The sequence below is a fragment of the Pan troglodytes genome, chromosome 14, assembly GCF_028858775.2.
Source record: "Pan troglodytes isolate AG18354 chromosome 14, NHGRI_mPanTro3-v2.0_pri, whole genome shotgun sequence".
Classification (NCBI taxonomy): Eukaryota; Metazoa; Chordata; class Mammalia; order Primates; family Hominidae; genus Pan; species Pan troglodytes.
This window is the reverse complement of record NC_072412.2, coordinates 35,274,123-35,290,521: the sequence shown is the minus strand read 5'-3', so window position 1 is coordinate 35,290,521 and position 16,399 is coordinate 35,274,123. Positions and strand designations below refer to the sequence as shown.

At 38.3% G+C, this 16,399-nt stretch overlaps 1 protein-coding gene across 1 annotated transcript in view; it reads left to right on the top strand.

Moving 5' to 3' along the window:
- Window positions 1-12,732, top strand: part of SOHLH2 (spermatogenesis and oogenesis specific basic helix-loop-helix 2) — a 47,045-nt gene extending 34,313 nt beyond the window's left edge. The window contains exons 7-11 of the mRNA XM_509628.7: window positions 6,081-6,228; window positions 6,383-6,474; window positions 7,140-7,258; window positions 10,164-10,417; window positions 11,894-12,732. Of these exons, the coding sequence (XP_509628.2) occupies window positions 6,081-6,228; window positions 6,383-6,474; window positions 7,140-7,258; window positions 10,164-10,417; window positions 11,894-11,914 (634 nt within the window). The 3' untranslated portion in view covers window positions 11,915-12,732. The remainder of the gene's footprint in view (window positions 1-6,080; window positions 6,229-6,382; window positions 6,475-7,139; window positions 7,259-10,163; window positions 10,418-11,893) is intronic.
- Window positions 12,733-16,399: the final 3,667 nt, after the last annotated feature.

Sequence of the window (16,399 nt, the reverse complement as noted above, 5' to 3'; positions counted from 1 at the left end):
GACACCAGAAAATCAGTAAGCTCTAGAAGATGTGAACACCGCTAACCACCTCAATCTCATGAATATTTATAGAGCAACACTCCCAACAACTGCAGCAGAAGACTCCTTCTCAGTGGCACATGGTACAGTCACTTAGATAGACTGCGTACCGGTGGGCATATAAGAAGCTTCAAAACATTCAAAAGAGTTGAATTAATAAAGATGTGTTCCCTAACCACAACGAAATTAAATTAGAAATCAGTAAGAGTAAGATTTAAAGGGAAATCTTAAATATATGGAAATTAAAAAAAAAAACTTCTAAGTAATCCATGGGTAAAACAAAAAAAAAAATCACAAGAAAAATTAGAAAATATTTCAAAGTGAATCTTTTGAGAACAAAATATATCAGCAAACCACTATGGCACACGTCTAGCTATGTAACAAACCTGCATGTACTGCACATGTATCCTGGAACTTTAAATTTAAAAAAAGAGAATGCAATATATCAAAGTTTTTAAGTAAACTACAACAAAGTTTAGGGAAAACACTGTGGCTTTAAATGCTTATATTAGATAAGGCAAAAGGCCTAAAAGTCAGTAATATAAGGTTCCATCTTAGGAAGCAAGACAAAGTAAAACAAAGTAAACCCAAATAAGTGGGGCGGCGAAGGGGGAGGAGGCTGGGAGAGAGACAGACACAATATATCACAATCATGAATGAAAGAGGGATGATCACGATAGCTACTCTAAATATTTAAATACAAAAGAGTATACTTTGAACAATTTTATGCCAGTAAATTCTACAACCTAGATGTACTGGATAAATTCTTGAAAATCACAATTTATCAAAACTGATACCAGATGAAGCAGAAAGTCGGAATAGCTCTATGTTTAACAAAATTGAACTTGTTATCAAAACCTTACCAAAGAGAAAACACTCAGATGGTTTTACCAATGAATTTCAGCAAGCATTTAAAGAAGTAATACCAATCTTAAACACGTTCTTACAGAAATGGGAGGAGGGAATACTTCCTAACCCCTTTCATGGGAACAACATAACCCTAAGCCTGACAAAGACATTATTTATAAAGAAAATTACAGACCAGTATCCCTCATGAACATAAAAACAAAAACACTTAACATAATTTTAGCAAATTAAATCAAGAAATATATAAAGATATAATATGACCACATCAGGGATTTAGCCTAGAAAAGCAAGACTGGTGTGACATTCAAAAATCAACCAATTGGGCTTGGCATGGTGGCTCATACCTGTAATTCCAGCATTTTGGGAGGCTGAGGCAGGTGGATCCCTTGAGGCCAGGAGTTCAAGACCAACCAGGCCAACACGGCAAAACCTCGTCTCTACAAAAAAAAAATAAAAAAATTAGCCAGGTTTGGTGGCACACACCTGTAATCTCCGCTACTCGTGAGGCTGAGGCATGAGAATCACTTGAGCCCAGTAGGCAGAGGTTGCAGTGAGCTGAGATGGTGCCACTGCACTCCAGCCTGGATGATAGAGTGAGACTCTGCCTCAAAAACAAAGCAAAACAAAAAATCAACCAATGAAATTCACCACATTAACAGAATAAAGGAGAAAAACCATGTGATTAACAAATTCTGAAAAAATATTTGACAATGCTCAATATACCATTGTCATTAAAAAACAAATATCTTTCAGCAAATAGATGTGGAAGATAACTTCCTCAATTTGTTAAAAGGCATCTATAAAAAACTTATAACTAACATTGTACTTAGTGATAACATGTTGACTGCTCCTTAAAAAGATCAGGAACAAACTAAGGGTGCCCATTCTTACCATTTCTGTTCATTATCAAATAAATAATCCTAGCCATTGCAATTAGGCAAGATAAAGAAATAGACATACACATTAGAAAGGAAGATGGAAAACTGTCTTACTATATGTAGATGGCATGATTGGGTATAAAGTCAAAGTCCTAAGACGTTTACAAAACAGCTACTGGAACCAAAGAATGACTATAACAGGGTTACAGAAGATAAGGTACAAAAATCAATGGTATTTTATATATTAACAGCAAATAATTATAAAATGAAAATATAAATATTATGACATTTAAAGTAGAATAAAATAGCTTTAGGATACTTAGGAACAAATATGCAAAAAAAACCCAAATGATCTGTACATTGATCATTCAAAATGTTACTATGAAAAGTTAAATAAAAACTAAATCATGAATTATACCATAATTATGAATTGAAAGACTCACTATTGTTAAGATCTCAGTTCTCACCAAATTGAAACATAACTTTATTTGAATCCAAATCATAATCCCAGCAAGTTTTTTTCCATAAAAATTGACAAGATGATTTTACAATGTATGAAAAGGACTTAGAATATCCAAAGCAATTTTGCAAAAGTACAACAAAGTAGAAGGACTTAAACTATCTTGACTTCAAGACTTACCCTAAAGCTACAATCACCAGTAGGTAACTGGCATAAAAGTTGACAAATAGATCAATGGAACACAATAGCCCAGCACTGGATCCACATATTTATAGTCATTTGATTTTCAACAAAAGCACCAAAGCAAATATTTTGGGACAGAAAATCTTTTTAATAAATGATGCTGGAACAACTAGATATCCATCTGGAAAGAGAATCAACCTTGACCCCTTACTTCACACCATATAAAAAATTATTTCAAGATGGAGCATACTCAGAGCTGTACTATAAAGCTAAAATTATAGAGCTTCTAGGATGACACTATTCAGTTGAATCCTCTGCTGTGTTAAAGATTATATCTTCATCATCTCATACAGTAGCCACTAGCAACATGTGGTTATTGAGTATTCGAAATGTGGCTATTGCAACTTAGGAAAAGAATTTTTAATATATGTAATATTAATTTATATTTATTATATTTAAATAGACTCACGTCTATTGACTACTGTATTGGACATTACAGTTCTACAAGAAAATAGAATGTCTTCATGAGCTGAGAGTACGCAGATGTTCTTTAGACAGGACATAGAAAGCAATAACCATGAGAGAGAGAGAGTAAATAAATTGGATTTATCAAAATTTAAAACTTTTGCTATCAAAAAGTTTTAAGAAAATAAATACAAAAGCTGCAGATTGGGAGAAAATATTTGCCAAACAGATATCTGACAAATCCTGCTATCCAAGATATGTAAAGAATTGCTAAAACTAAAAAATAAAAAGACCTGCAATTCAATTAAAATGTAGGTAAAATATCTGCATGGACGCTTGACAAAGGAAGCTATACAAGTGCCCAAAAGGCACAGGAAAAAGTGCTCAACATCATTAGCTGTCAGGGAAATGCAGATTAAAGCATAATGGATACTACTATGTATGCCCCAGAAAGGCCAAAATGCTAAAATGAAAACTACTGATGATATTAAATATCATCAAAGATTTGGAACAAGAGGTCTGATACATTGATGGTGGAAGTGTAAAATGGTACTCCCTTGATGTGGTAAAAGTTCTGCCTGTTTTTATAAACTTATAAAATGGCCCATCATTTCTATTCCTAGATATTACCCAAGAGAAATAAAACCATGCATTCATAAAAAGACATCTAGAATGTTCTAGCATCCTTATTTGTAATAACCCAAAACTGGTAACAGCCCAAGTGTTCATCAATAAGAGAATGGATAAGTAAGCTGTGGCATATTTATATATTTTTGAATACTGTTGCTCAGTGAAAAGGAGCAAACTGCTGATATGGTTAGCCCCATAGATAAATCCCAGAAACATTAAAGCTGAATGAAAGAAGCTTTACAAAAGAATACATGCTGTAAGATTTTATTTATATGCTATTTGAGGACAGGCAAAAGTGATGTGGTATGGAAAAAAAATACTAGAATTGTAGTTGCTTTATGGGGTTAGGGGATGGTATTGACTGGGAAGAAACAAGGGCCTTTCTGGGTTTGTGATAATGGATTTTCATGTGTGATTAGGATTTTCATTACATATATATTTCAAATACATACAGTTGTATGTATTTGTCCAAACTCATAGAATGGGACTCATTGTGCATTTTTGTTTTATGTAGTGTTTACCTGAAAATAAAGTAATTTGAGCTACTGATACATTTAGGAGTGTAATGTGCTTATGTCTACAACTTACCTTGCTTTAATATATGTAAATATGTTAATGTATGAATAGTGGGATGACACATATATAATAAAGCAGATACTAGTTGAGCATCTCTAATCTGAAAATCTGAAATCTGAAATGCTCCAAAATCAAACTTTTTCAGCACTGACATGAGATAGTGGCACCTTTTCTTTCTGATGGTTCAGTGTGTACAAACTTTGTTTCAGGTACAAATATTGTATAAAATTTCCTTCAGGCTATATATATATATTATAAAACATAAATGAGTTTTGTATTAAACCTTGGGTCCCATCCCCAAGCTATCTTATTATGTCTATGCAAATATTCCAAAATCCAAAAAAGTCTGAAATCTTAAACACTTCCCCAGGCATTATGGGGAGGGATACTCAACCTGTACAGTAAATGTTAACTGTAGACTCTTAAGTGGTAAGTGTATAGGTGTTCACTGTATAATTCTTTCAAATTTTCTCTATGTTCGAACATTTTTCTAATGTTGGAAAATTTTAATAGCATTTTAATAGTTTCAATTCTGAATGTGACATATGCCTAGCAAAAAATATTTGGAAAATGTAGAAAATAAAGGGAATAAAAATGATCCATCATCCAGCCATCCAGAAATAACTGTACTGGATGTTTTTGCCTTCAGTCTTTTTTCCTAGGCTTCACTTCTACTTTGTTTAGTGGCTTGGATTATATTTTATATGCTGTTTTGTGGCCTACTTTTCCCCAATAAGCTTTATAACATCTCACTTCCACTGCCAGGTGACATTCTACTGAACTAAAAATGTACAGCAGCTTACTTAAGGCATCCTCCTATGTTATGTGTTGTTTTCTATATTTTACTAATATATTGCTCTGATGGGTTTCTGTGTATACATACTGTGCTCTGTGTTTTAGATTCACTCCTTAGGATGGATCCTTGTAAGTGGAAGAACCATGTCAAAGGGTGTGAAAAGTTTCAAAGCCCTTCACACACGTTGTCAAATTGTTGACTCTTCTATCCTTCCCTTCCCAGAATAGTTCCCGAGACACCCCCGCAGAGCCCCCAGAGTTCCTCAGAGCTCAGTGAGAACACCACTGATGTAGAATATTTGAGTTATTCATTGGCCGTATGTCAAACTAGGTTTTTAAATATAATTTCTCTGCCATTCTGGTGTTTACAGAGGTTTAGTAACTTGCCTAAGGTTCCAGTTAGTAATAGCAGAGCCACCATTCAACCCTATAGATGTCAAGGTAGTATTCAGCACAAAACAGGTGCTTAAAAATGTTTATTAAAGGAACACATGGATAAATGAAGCCACCAAGGGCTTAAGTCAGTTAGATCTACATTTCCTATCCCCCTTCAGAGCTGTGAAAGACAGGTTAGTTTCTTTCTGATACCTGCATCCTGGTCTGCTCGTTCTGTCTGTACCTACCTCATGTAAAGGAAGCAGCCTTCTGATTTTCTTTTTGCTCAGGCCATGAAGTCATGTGGTACAAGATGCTAGCTGATCTGTTGTTGGAAATGTGGTCTAGGTCCCAGTGACATGAAGGTCCTGACTGCTCTTTGCCTTCTAGGCTTCTAGTGTGAATCGCAAAAGGATTTTTATATCATGTACAATTCTCTGCTCGGAGGGCAGAGTGGTCTGCACATTTCCGTAGGCAGCAGGGGGTGGGAAGGGTGCTTTCCTCGGTGACTGGGCATCCTGCGCTCTGCAGCAGGCCTGAGGTGAGAGAGCTGGGGCTGCCATCAGCACACACAGTGCACTTGGGCAGTGGTTCTTTGTGTAGCAGTATGCGTGGGTGCCCCAGGAAGCTGTGATTTCAGAGGCTGTGAGGGCTGCTGGCTTGTGGGGACACAGCCTTTCTCTGAAATGGAGACTATATAGGGAGGGGATGGTTCCTTTACAAACATACCCAGGAGGAAGTGTTGTTTGTCTTTGGGTACAATGAAGACAATGAGACTAATTATTCTTTATGTATTGCAATTCTGTGTCCAGGGAAAGAATCAAATATTGCTGTGAGCAGCTGCGTACTCTCTTGCCGTATGTAAAAGGGAGAAAGAATGATGCGGCTTCAGTTCTTGAGGCAACAGTTGATTATGTGAAATATATCCGGGAGAAAATCTCTCCAGCCATTATGGCCCAGGTATTTGACTCCCAAAGCTTTGAATTTTATCCTTATAGACATGCTTTAATACTACAATTTTACTTCTTTTAATTTTTTATCATTGGAAAGTATGTGTCTTTGTATCTATGTAAAAATGTCGGTATCTACCTAAATATATTTCTGTGTTTTTTAGATTACAGAAGCACTTCAGAGCAACATGAGGTTTTGTAAGAAACAACAAACACCCATTGAGCTGTCTCTCCCAGGCACTGTCATGGCACAGCGGTATGATAAGGGCTTTTGCGAATCTGAAGTCTGCTAGTTATTTTCCTCCCATGTTGATGCTAAATATGTAGACAAAAACTGCTATCCACAGTGAAAGTGCAGGGGCTTATTAAGGGTCAGCGAACTTTTCTAATTGCCGATGTGTATCATTTCGTTGCAGTGATAAACACAGGTAATATTCTCAGGTCCATGGTTTTTTCATCATGTGACTCACCCTTGCTTCTCCTTTCGTTATTTCTGAGGTTCTTAAAATGGGGCTTTCTCCCTTGTGAGTGTAGGGATGCTGGTGGTCCAGCAGGGACGTGATGGCTTCTGGTGTTCCTCCATCGTGGAGAGGTCTCGGGCCCTGGAGCTGTCCAGCCCTATTTCAATTAGTGGTGCTTAAAGCAGGTCACTAGTGCAAAATGTGACTTCCCAAATGATTACTTTCTTCTCTAGATTGATCAGAATATGTAAACAAAGAGAAACTGGAGAAAAAGCACATCATTCCTGCACATCCTAAGGAATTATCATGGGTCATGTATCTTTGTTCATATGTAAATAATCCATAGTTGAGGCTTTATCAGGGTTTTTAGAACTTGAATGATAAAAGGGCAATTGAACTCAGCAGTGTTCACATTGTTTTCCTTGAAAAATGTGCAAATAATTTTTTCTGTCCTTTCAAGGGAAAACAGTGTGATGAGCACTTACTCCCCTGAGAGAGGGCTCCAATTCCTGACTAATACGTGCTGGAATGGGTGCTCCACTCCTGATGCAGAGAGCTCCTTGGATGAAGCTGTGAGAGGTGAGCTTCTCCTAGCATCTGTGCCACTTACAGGGGGACCTGCCCTGCCCTGCAAACCCCCAGGCTCCTGTGCATTCACCACCATAACCAGGGAATCCAGGAGAGCTGATGAGTCCTTCTGGTATTGTCAGCCTCAGGCACACAAGGTGGCTACAGGCGTTTAAATAGTGTTATGCCAGAAACTGGGCTCAAAATTGACCGTAATTACCAGAAAGCTCATTCTGTTGATAGATGATAAGCACACTGGTGACTTTGTTTATAATATGAATAGAATCTCAGGGGAGGGGAAGTATTCGTATAATTTCAGGACTGACTGTGTCCTGAGCATTTAACATATTTATTTACCTCCTTCCTGCCTTTGCTTGCATGTCACCTCTCAAAGAGATCTTCTCAGCCACTTTCTCTGCTGTATTTGTCTTGATAGCACTCACTGCCTTCTGCTATTCTTTACTTGTGTGTTTTGTTTGTTGCCTGTCTTCCATTAGAATGTCACCTCCGTGAAGGCAGGGAATTTTTTGGCCGGTTTTATTCATTGCTGTATTTCTAGTACCTAGAACAATGACCAACACACAGGAGGGGCTCAAGAAATCTCATTATGTGAATATTCATTGTGGAACAAATGCTTTCCCGCTGGGAGGCATTTTTGTTATATGTGCCGTATAAGCCTAGACATGCCCGTGTACCTGAAATAACAAGATGGAAAAAAATAGAGGAAAAGAACACAGCTAGCGGTTTGTGACTTTTAGTATTCCTGAAGATAAAGTTACTCTCCGTCTAGAAACCAGGAAGGTATGGACCTCTTGACCTAAATGTTGGACGCTAGATGACAGGACTGCCTCTCTCCTCAGCCTCTCAGTCCTAGATGACACTTCTGACTTCCTCCAACAGGCTCTGCTCTCACCGAGCACCTCCCTTGTACCAGGAATGTCCTTCCTCCCTCAGCTGCCCTAGTTAGTACCAAGTCCATCCCTAGTTCTCAGCTTAAATGTCCCTGCCTCAAAGATGGGGACGCAAAGATGAATGAAAGGCAGTTCTTGTTCTTATGGAGCTCACAACTTAGTGGTAGAAAGGGTCACAAAAGAAATGATGGCCCAGACAGTCTTGTAAGTGCTGTAGTAGAGGAACCATGCACAGATGGGGATGTGGCGGAAGCCATGGGAACAAATGAAGGTTATGCAGGATAGTGTCTAAAGTCAAAAGAGAAGGGACCCCCAGATAGAACCCAGCCCTGATTCTTCATATCACCAAAGAAGCCTCAGGGTGTTATTTTAGTCAGTTTAGACTTTTCTCCCAACTTAGAGGAGAGAAGAGAGGAGAAGAAAAAAAAAATTGCCATAAGTAGCAGTGGCTGAATGTGACATGGAATGATTAAATCAGCTTAGATTAAATCAGATAGAGATCAGGCCACAGGCATATGCCTGTCAATGTTATTTTTTTGTACATACAATACTATTTATGTCCTGCAGAAACTCTGAAACATTCTTTTCATGGCAGCAAGTTCAGGCCTTTCTATGCCCCAGCATTTCAAGACACTGCCTCCCCTAAGGAGACCAATCTTGGGAAGCCAGAGATATGCTAGGAATAGACCTGCGGCATGTTCAAACCCTAGGAGGCCTTGAAGGTTAAGGAGTCAAAACTGCCATTTTTATTTGATGTAAATACATTTTTGCGTTTGAAAACCAGTGCCGATCCTTTACTAACCTGGATAAGATAATCACCGTGTTCATTTTTTAATGTATTTCCTTCAAGTCTTCTTCCAGATATATTTTTCTATAGTAGTAATCATTGGATATCCCATTTTGTTTCTTGAATTTTTTTACTTAACTTTGTGTCATACATACGTATATTTATTGTTATGCATCACTCATCACCATTTTAATAGTTTTAATCATTTATCAAGGGTAGAGTAATTTTCTTAGCCATTTTCCAGTCGCTACATTTAGCATTTGCAGTTTGGGGAGAGAGTGATTTTTTACATCATATGATAGGAAATATTTTCCCATATATGAAGTTTTCTGTATTTTGGACTTTTCCTTGGACTGGATTCCTGGAAGAGTATAATGGGTTCCTGGAAGAGTGTGATGGGTGACTTAGAGAACAGAGAACGTGAATGTATGTATAGCTCTTAATGCATGTTGCCAAATTGTTTTGGAAAGAGGATCAGAGAAGTTGCAATCAGTTAAGTCTTCCGAATTTCGCTTTCACTACCCGCATCAGGAAGTTGAAGGCTAGAGAAGTTAAATGATCACCCAAGGTCCCAAGGTTTCTGTGCTGAGCCTGATCTGTAACACAGACATGTTTTAACCTTATCAGCTTTCCTTTTTCTGTTCTTTTTCATAAATCTCTGTGTACATTTGCTTAAATTATTTTTCCACAAACATTTCAGATACATTTGTATTTAAAGTAGACATACCATTATATTATTTTACTTTCAATATTATTAATGTCCAGTAGAAAATAAATATCCATGGTATTATTTGAGATTACATTGTTAATATTATACATTCAATTTTTTTTCTTCTAGTTACCATGTAGAATATAGCTATATGATGATATAAACCATTCTGCTGAATGCAGTTGTTCTTTCCAACCTTCTTCCTTGCTTCAGAGAGAGTCAATTTTGATTGACGTGCACATTCACATACATCAGAAGGCACAGGGATCTTCTGCTTCTATAAAACCTGTCTTTTAATGATACATGAACACTAATTTATAGTGTGTGTATTGCACTAAATGTCACAATTAGAAAGTTCACTTTGTTTTTCCATCAGCATTCGAGTGTAGCAGGTAGTACAGATTTGTAATGTGAGGAAATGAAATAGCGGGCAGTTTATGTCGAATAACAGTCGTTCCGAATTACAGAATTGTGGATACTGACCCATATTTGTTTTCTTTCTCATTAAAGTTCCATCAAGCTCCACCTCAGAGAATGCTATTGGTGATCCATATAAAACTCACATTCCCAGTGCAGCGCTGTCTCTGAATTCCTTGCATACTGTCAGATATTCTAAAGTCACCCCTTCCTACGATGCAACTGCTGTAACAAATCAGAACATTTCAATTCATTTACCTTCAGCCGTGCCCCCGGTCTCAAAGCTTCTCCCTCGGCACTGCACTTCTGGGTTGGGCCAGACGTGCACTACACATCCCAACTGTCTGGTAAGTTTCCAGGGGTCCATGGATCAGATTGGACCCTTTCACTCCAGCCAGCAGAAACCCCTGACCTGCATTTGTTGTTGCTACTCTGGTTGGAAGGCTGGGACCTAAGAGCTTGATTCTGAGTCTCTCTACCCTGATGGGTGAAAAGGAGGTGCAGTCAACCCATGCTCTCGCTCCCCATGCTGCAGGGCTGGTGTCTCGATATCCAGAACCAGTGAAGCTGAATGGGACTGTGCTAGTTTGACGGTGACCAGGTGGAATCTGATCTCCCCTAGCACTGATTGCCCACCCCTCTGCTTCTACTCAGAGCTTCCACAGTGGCGCATCCCATTTTAGCACCCTCATCCTCAACTGGCCCCGTAACTAACTGCTGCTTATCTCTTAGGTGGGCAGCATCACTTACACTAATCAAAAAGCTTTCTTTCAGTCACCAGCCAGGCTGATTTCAGATACCAGGTGTCTTCATACAGCAGATATTTACTGAGCACCCATAATGTTCTGACATTGAGCTTGTCATTGTACTAAGAATGTGGTATACAAAGGTAGACAGGATCCCTGCCCTCATGCAGATTTAGTGTTAAGGGGATACAGACAAAGAAGCAGAAATTATAATACGGTTGAAGCGGGTAGGAGGAGTGCCCCACTATATATATCAGCTAGATGTGGGCAAGGTTAGTGACTGCTCACCCCTGGAGAAATACCATCTATGTCAATCTCTAGCCACTAAGGAATAGCCAGGTAGAGGGGTGAGGAATCGGGAGTGAGGAGGCAAGAGCAGTCCTGGCACATGGACCAGCATATGAAACAGTCATACCTGCATTGTTTGGAAGAACTGTCTAGTGCTAGAGGAAGACTCAAACTAAATTGGCCTACTTAAAATGGACTTCTGTTAACTTTAATATAGTTGCTAATACTTTTGCATATTAACAATAGCTAACATGTTTTGAGCACTCAATAACTAATAGTGCCAAATACTCTGTGTACTTAATGTGCATGATCTTATGAGAATCCCTGAAGTGATCCTTTGAAGGTAGATACTGTTACAATCTTCATATGACATCTATAAAATGGGAATAATAGTGACCTTCCAAAAGATATTTGTAAGAAAAATATTCTAAAGAGAATTGCGAAGAAATGTTAAAATATGTAGTGTCTACAGATATCGTTATGTTGCTAATGATCATTAGTATTCCAATAGGAAGGCTAGGGTAAATGAAAGCAAAGATTACAATATTATCATTTTTTAATTGTTGACCTATACTTACTCTGGGTGGGTTTTGTTGAATTGTTGTGAGAAAATAATTACTTTTAATAAGAATATGTATTTAAAAACCTGTAAGCTTATTCACCTGAGGATTTCACATAGTTTTGCAAATCATTTCAGATTGTTTTAGGATATAGAAAATACAATCATGACATTATGAGTAAGAATGGGTGAGGATTCAATTAATGTGGGTTTTTCCCCCTTCTTTGCAGCAACAGTTTTGGGCATATTAAAAGCACATGTTTGAAATTCACACTCTCAACCACCTACTGGGCGCAGTTTGACAATCTAGGAAAAGTGGAACAAAGAATGATTTTGAAAGCTCCACCCAAAGACCTAATATCAAAAGAGTTGGCATGGTTTGGCTTCTGATAAATGCACTCAAAGCTTCTGCAGATAGAAAGACCAGCAGCGAAAAAGCTGGCCGCACACTGTCACTCATCTTCATACACACTTGGATCCCTGCCAGCCAGAGAGCTACAAGAACAAATGGCCTCAGTGACCTACACTCTCTTTTCTCAAAAAATATTCCACAATTTATGAAAAAAGCATGCTATAAGGAAGATCCATGTAGACACGATAAAATGATTAGATTGGGAAGGTGTGTTGATACCTTGTGTCACTGAGTACAGATATTGCAACTCGATTCTTATTTTTAGTATCCCTGTGAATTACTGTCACTCATTTCTAGGTGGTCTTTTCCTTATTTGTCATTTTAGAGAGTTTCCTTCTTCATTCACCATCCAAACTAAGATATGCAGAGAGATGCTGAAAGAGGGGTTTACCTCCTCACTTGACTACTAATGAATAAATTGATGTGTGCTTTTGCATTTCACAATCCCTTGAGTGAAATGATGGCTAATAGGTAAATATTTCTTTCTGGACCTTAAGTTACAGACTAGCAGGTTTTTTCTTTTTCATCTCTTCCTCCCTATGGGTATTAGAAAGGACAGTTGAAAATAAGGGGGAAAAAGGTTTGTTTTATATTTCACTGAATTGTTCTTATATGTAAGTTTTATTATTAAATAAAATACTCAGTTTTCACCCTGAACATTGTAATCCATTTTTGTTTTGTTTAATAAATATATGTTTTCTCTTTTAGTAGTACTATGTAGGGAATTTAATTTCCTAGAGTTTTGAGAAGCTTAAAAATTACTGTAGGCATAGCCTAATTCTCACATCAAATTGTACAACTTTTCTTTGAGGATACCAAAATGATAGAATCTGCAGATGTTTGACATACTTTATAAAGCAACAGAAGTTTCCAACTAAGGTTTTATTCTTATTATTAAAAACAGGTGCATGATTCTTCATTCTCTTTCCTTTAGGAATAATTGCTTTGACATTAGAAGAGAACCTGTTGAGGTATTTTGGACACTGGGACTACTGCCTATGTTCCCAGCTGGTCTTAATTGTTGCTGGGGCTTTTGCTTTGTACCAGGGTTTCTTTATATCTCCATGCGGGCTATGAGAGAAGCCAGTGACTGGAAATTCTTCAACAGAGGACCTAAAAAGTGTGACCCCTAGAGCCATCTCTCTACTTGCTGCTCTCTCAGTCCCATTTTCCTTTCAGCATAAAGAGGAGGCTACCAGATCCATCGTTAGAGCTCTCTACTTTTCAAGGCTGGGTCCCATGATCCTGTACTTCATGCAAGTGTCCAAATTCATTTCTAATATGAGAATTTCATTTTTAATAAATTATTCTCTTCCAAATGAGCTCAACTCTTAGCCAAGGAAGAAAGGTTAGTTGGGTTTTACCTTGTAGAAAAAGAGCAGGATTTTCCTTGTAAAATCAAGTTGGCTGGTCATGGGACAGACAGTTGCAGTGTTATTTTCACAATGAAGAAGATGCAAAGAGCTTGCCTAGAAAAGGTGACAGCTTGTAAGTTTCACGGTGGTGGTAGCAGGATGAGTGAAACATAGTAGATGATCTGATATAGGGGCTGTGAGGAAGGGCAAAGAATTAAGGATGCCACCCAGGCTTCTGGCTTCAGCAGCTAGTGAGACAGTGTTGATGTTCACTGAGACAATGCAAGGAGAAGAACACTTGGAGTCATGGCATTAGAACATGACAATTTTATATGGGGACATGTTGCATTTGAGGTATTTAAATGATACCCGAGTTGAAGTAGCTAAAATACATTCAGGTATCGCAGCACAGGCAATAGATATAGATGAGAGACGTGGTTTGGGGTGTCAGCACTGGAGGGGAATGCCAAAGTGGGGGAATTAAACATTAAATGGTGGGAGTGGCCTGGATGACCCAATAGGAACTTGTGATGCTGCAATTCTGTCGTACTATATGATTCATTTTAAGAGGTCACTTGGCCAGGCTCCTGATGACACAAGGTGTTGGAAATCACCAGAGATTCAAGGTACGTGGGTAAAACCCTCAAAGGCAGAGGGCACAAGTTGCCGGTGGCAGCTGTTTGTTTATTGGCTGTTTTTGAATGTTAAGAAATTAAATTGCTCTGAATTTCTAGCTTCTGAAAAGTTCAAAACATAGACAATACTGGCTCTATTTCTAGTCTGGAAAAATAGTGACGAACTGCTCAGGCAGAGCAGTGCCTCCCTCTACATGGGGCATCACCTTCCCTTTGGTCCCTTCCCACCCAGCCTGCCTCATTCATTGAAGTGGTGTGCCCTGTCCCAGTAGGTGTTCCAGTTTGGTTCCCAAAGGGGTAGTGTTTCTGTATACAAGGAAATCATTTCGGGAAGGGAGGATGGGGGGGCGGGGGGGAGGGGTTGTTAAAATGCAGATTCCCAGGCCATACCCCTACAGGGTCAGATTTGGTAAGGCTTGCTCCCTGGTGCTTGGGAATCTGCATTTAAACACTACAAAATGTGTTTGCTGGTGTTTGATTATTCCTCTTAAACACACCCAATTCACATAAAGAGTGCAGATACCCATAGGGGACAGAATAGATACAAACTAAAACCATATGTCATTGATTTCCAAACCTGGCAGGGCCTCAGAAGCACTCGTACATTGATTAAAACTGTACATTCTCGGACTTTCTCCCAGAGATTCTGATTCCATAGCTCTGGAATGAGGCCCAATACTCTGCGTAGGATGATTAGGATGATTCCGATGCACAGCCGGATGTGAGAGCTCCTGTTAACTTACAGCACACTGATCAAGTGCACGTTAAGGGCTGGAGTGGAGCACAAGGAGCATCGCCCTCCTAAATCCAGGCAGGCAGTGATGGAGAGACTCATTCATTCCTCCCACAATGATTAAGAAAGGGTTTGCTGAGATGGGTTCCCGAAACTGCTTTGGTAAGTTAGAAGGATGAATAGGTAGTACAGTTGGGAAACTCAAAGGCGGGAGTGAACCCCATGAATTTTGAGTAGGTATTCCCAAGAAGAGTGAAAACCAGAAAAGTGAGGTGGGGTTTCACTCATTTTGGTTTATCTAGATGGCAATGGAAACTGCATGAAGAGGTGGTTCTGAATTTTTATCAAAGCTTTCATATTTTTTGAAGTTACTCTAAAGGTATTGTTAAAAACAGAATGCCACTTCTGAAAAAAAAAAAAAACATTGGAAAGGATCTGTCATGGAATGGCATTGACGTAACCAAGTCTTAAGACCCGAACCTGAACCTTCTGGTATTTTTCTACCCACCTATCAGACATGCCACTGGTTTCCCCTTTTCTTCTGTACATCTCCCTGTTACATGGAACTAGGAAGCAGGAAGCCCACAGATCACCTTGATTAATCCGGTATCAGGAGCTGTTTTCATCACCATGGAAACATGACACTCCTATGGAAAATGGAGAAACCTCTGATCTTTGTATTTTAAAAGTTTTTTAAAAAAACACCCTAGAATAATGTTCTTTCTGAAAACAACAAGATACACGTACAAACACACGATTATATTACACATCTTGTATGCGGTTGAATTTTACTCATCATGCTTGTAAAAATATTAATTTATGCTCAAAGCAAAGGTTTCTAGACATAAGATTATACAATGAGAGGGCTTAAGTGCCACTGGAAGAAACTTCAGGGAAATAGACTTCTAAAATGCACAGATTGTTCTAAGAAGAACATGTATCCCAAGAAGTCTTTGCAAACAGATATTCCTTTATGCCTATTTCTTACCCAGGTAGTATCAAGGGTATGTAAGGGTGTCGGGAGTGGCACATTTCATAAAACACTGAATTTTTCCTCCTTTCAATCTGCATCAAGCTATTTCTTTTTGTCCTTCAAAATAATAGCCAAATGTTTAAAAATTCTCTGCTTAGGACTTCTAAGACTCCATGCTGTTTTAAACCCTCAATAACAGATCTCAATATTGCAAGCATCCTGTAGATTATTTTCCACATAGTCCTGAAATAAGACTCAATTTTGAACTGGAAACTATTGAAAAGTAGAAAATCTTTCCTATAGCTATGTGTATATTAGCATAGGCACACAAAAACAAGAATAAACTCACTGATTTCTTTCCCTAGTGCTTTGGGCTAATACTGGTTCTCTCACGTGTGGTATTCTAATGCTGCTGACTCTTGTTTATAGAACATTAAGGAAGGGGTGAAAAACCTACAGCACTCACATCCCTGGGGTAGTTACTTGTTTCTTTAATATTTTTAGATTTTATTTACTGTAATCAAAAAGAAGGCCAATGGGGTTGGAACACTGATTTTTATAATTGAACAGAGAATTATAGTTGAACTATGTGAAATTTAACTGGTAAAATAAAGATGTTAAATATCTT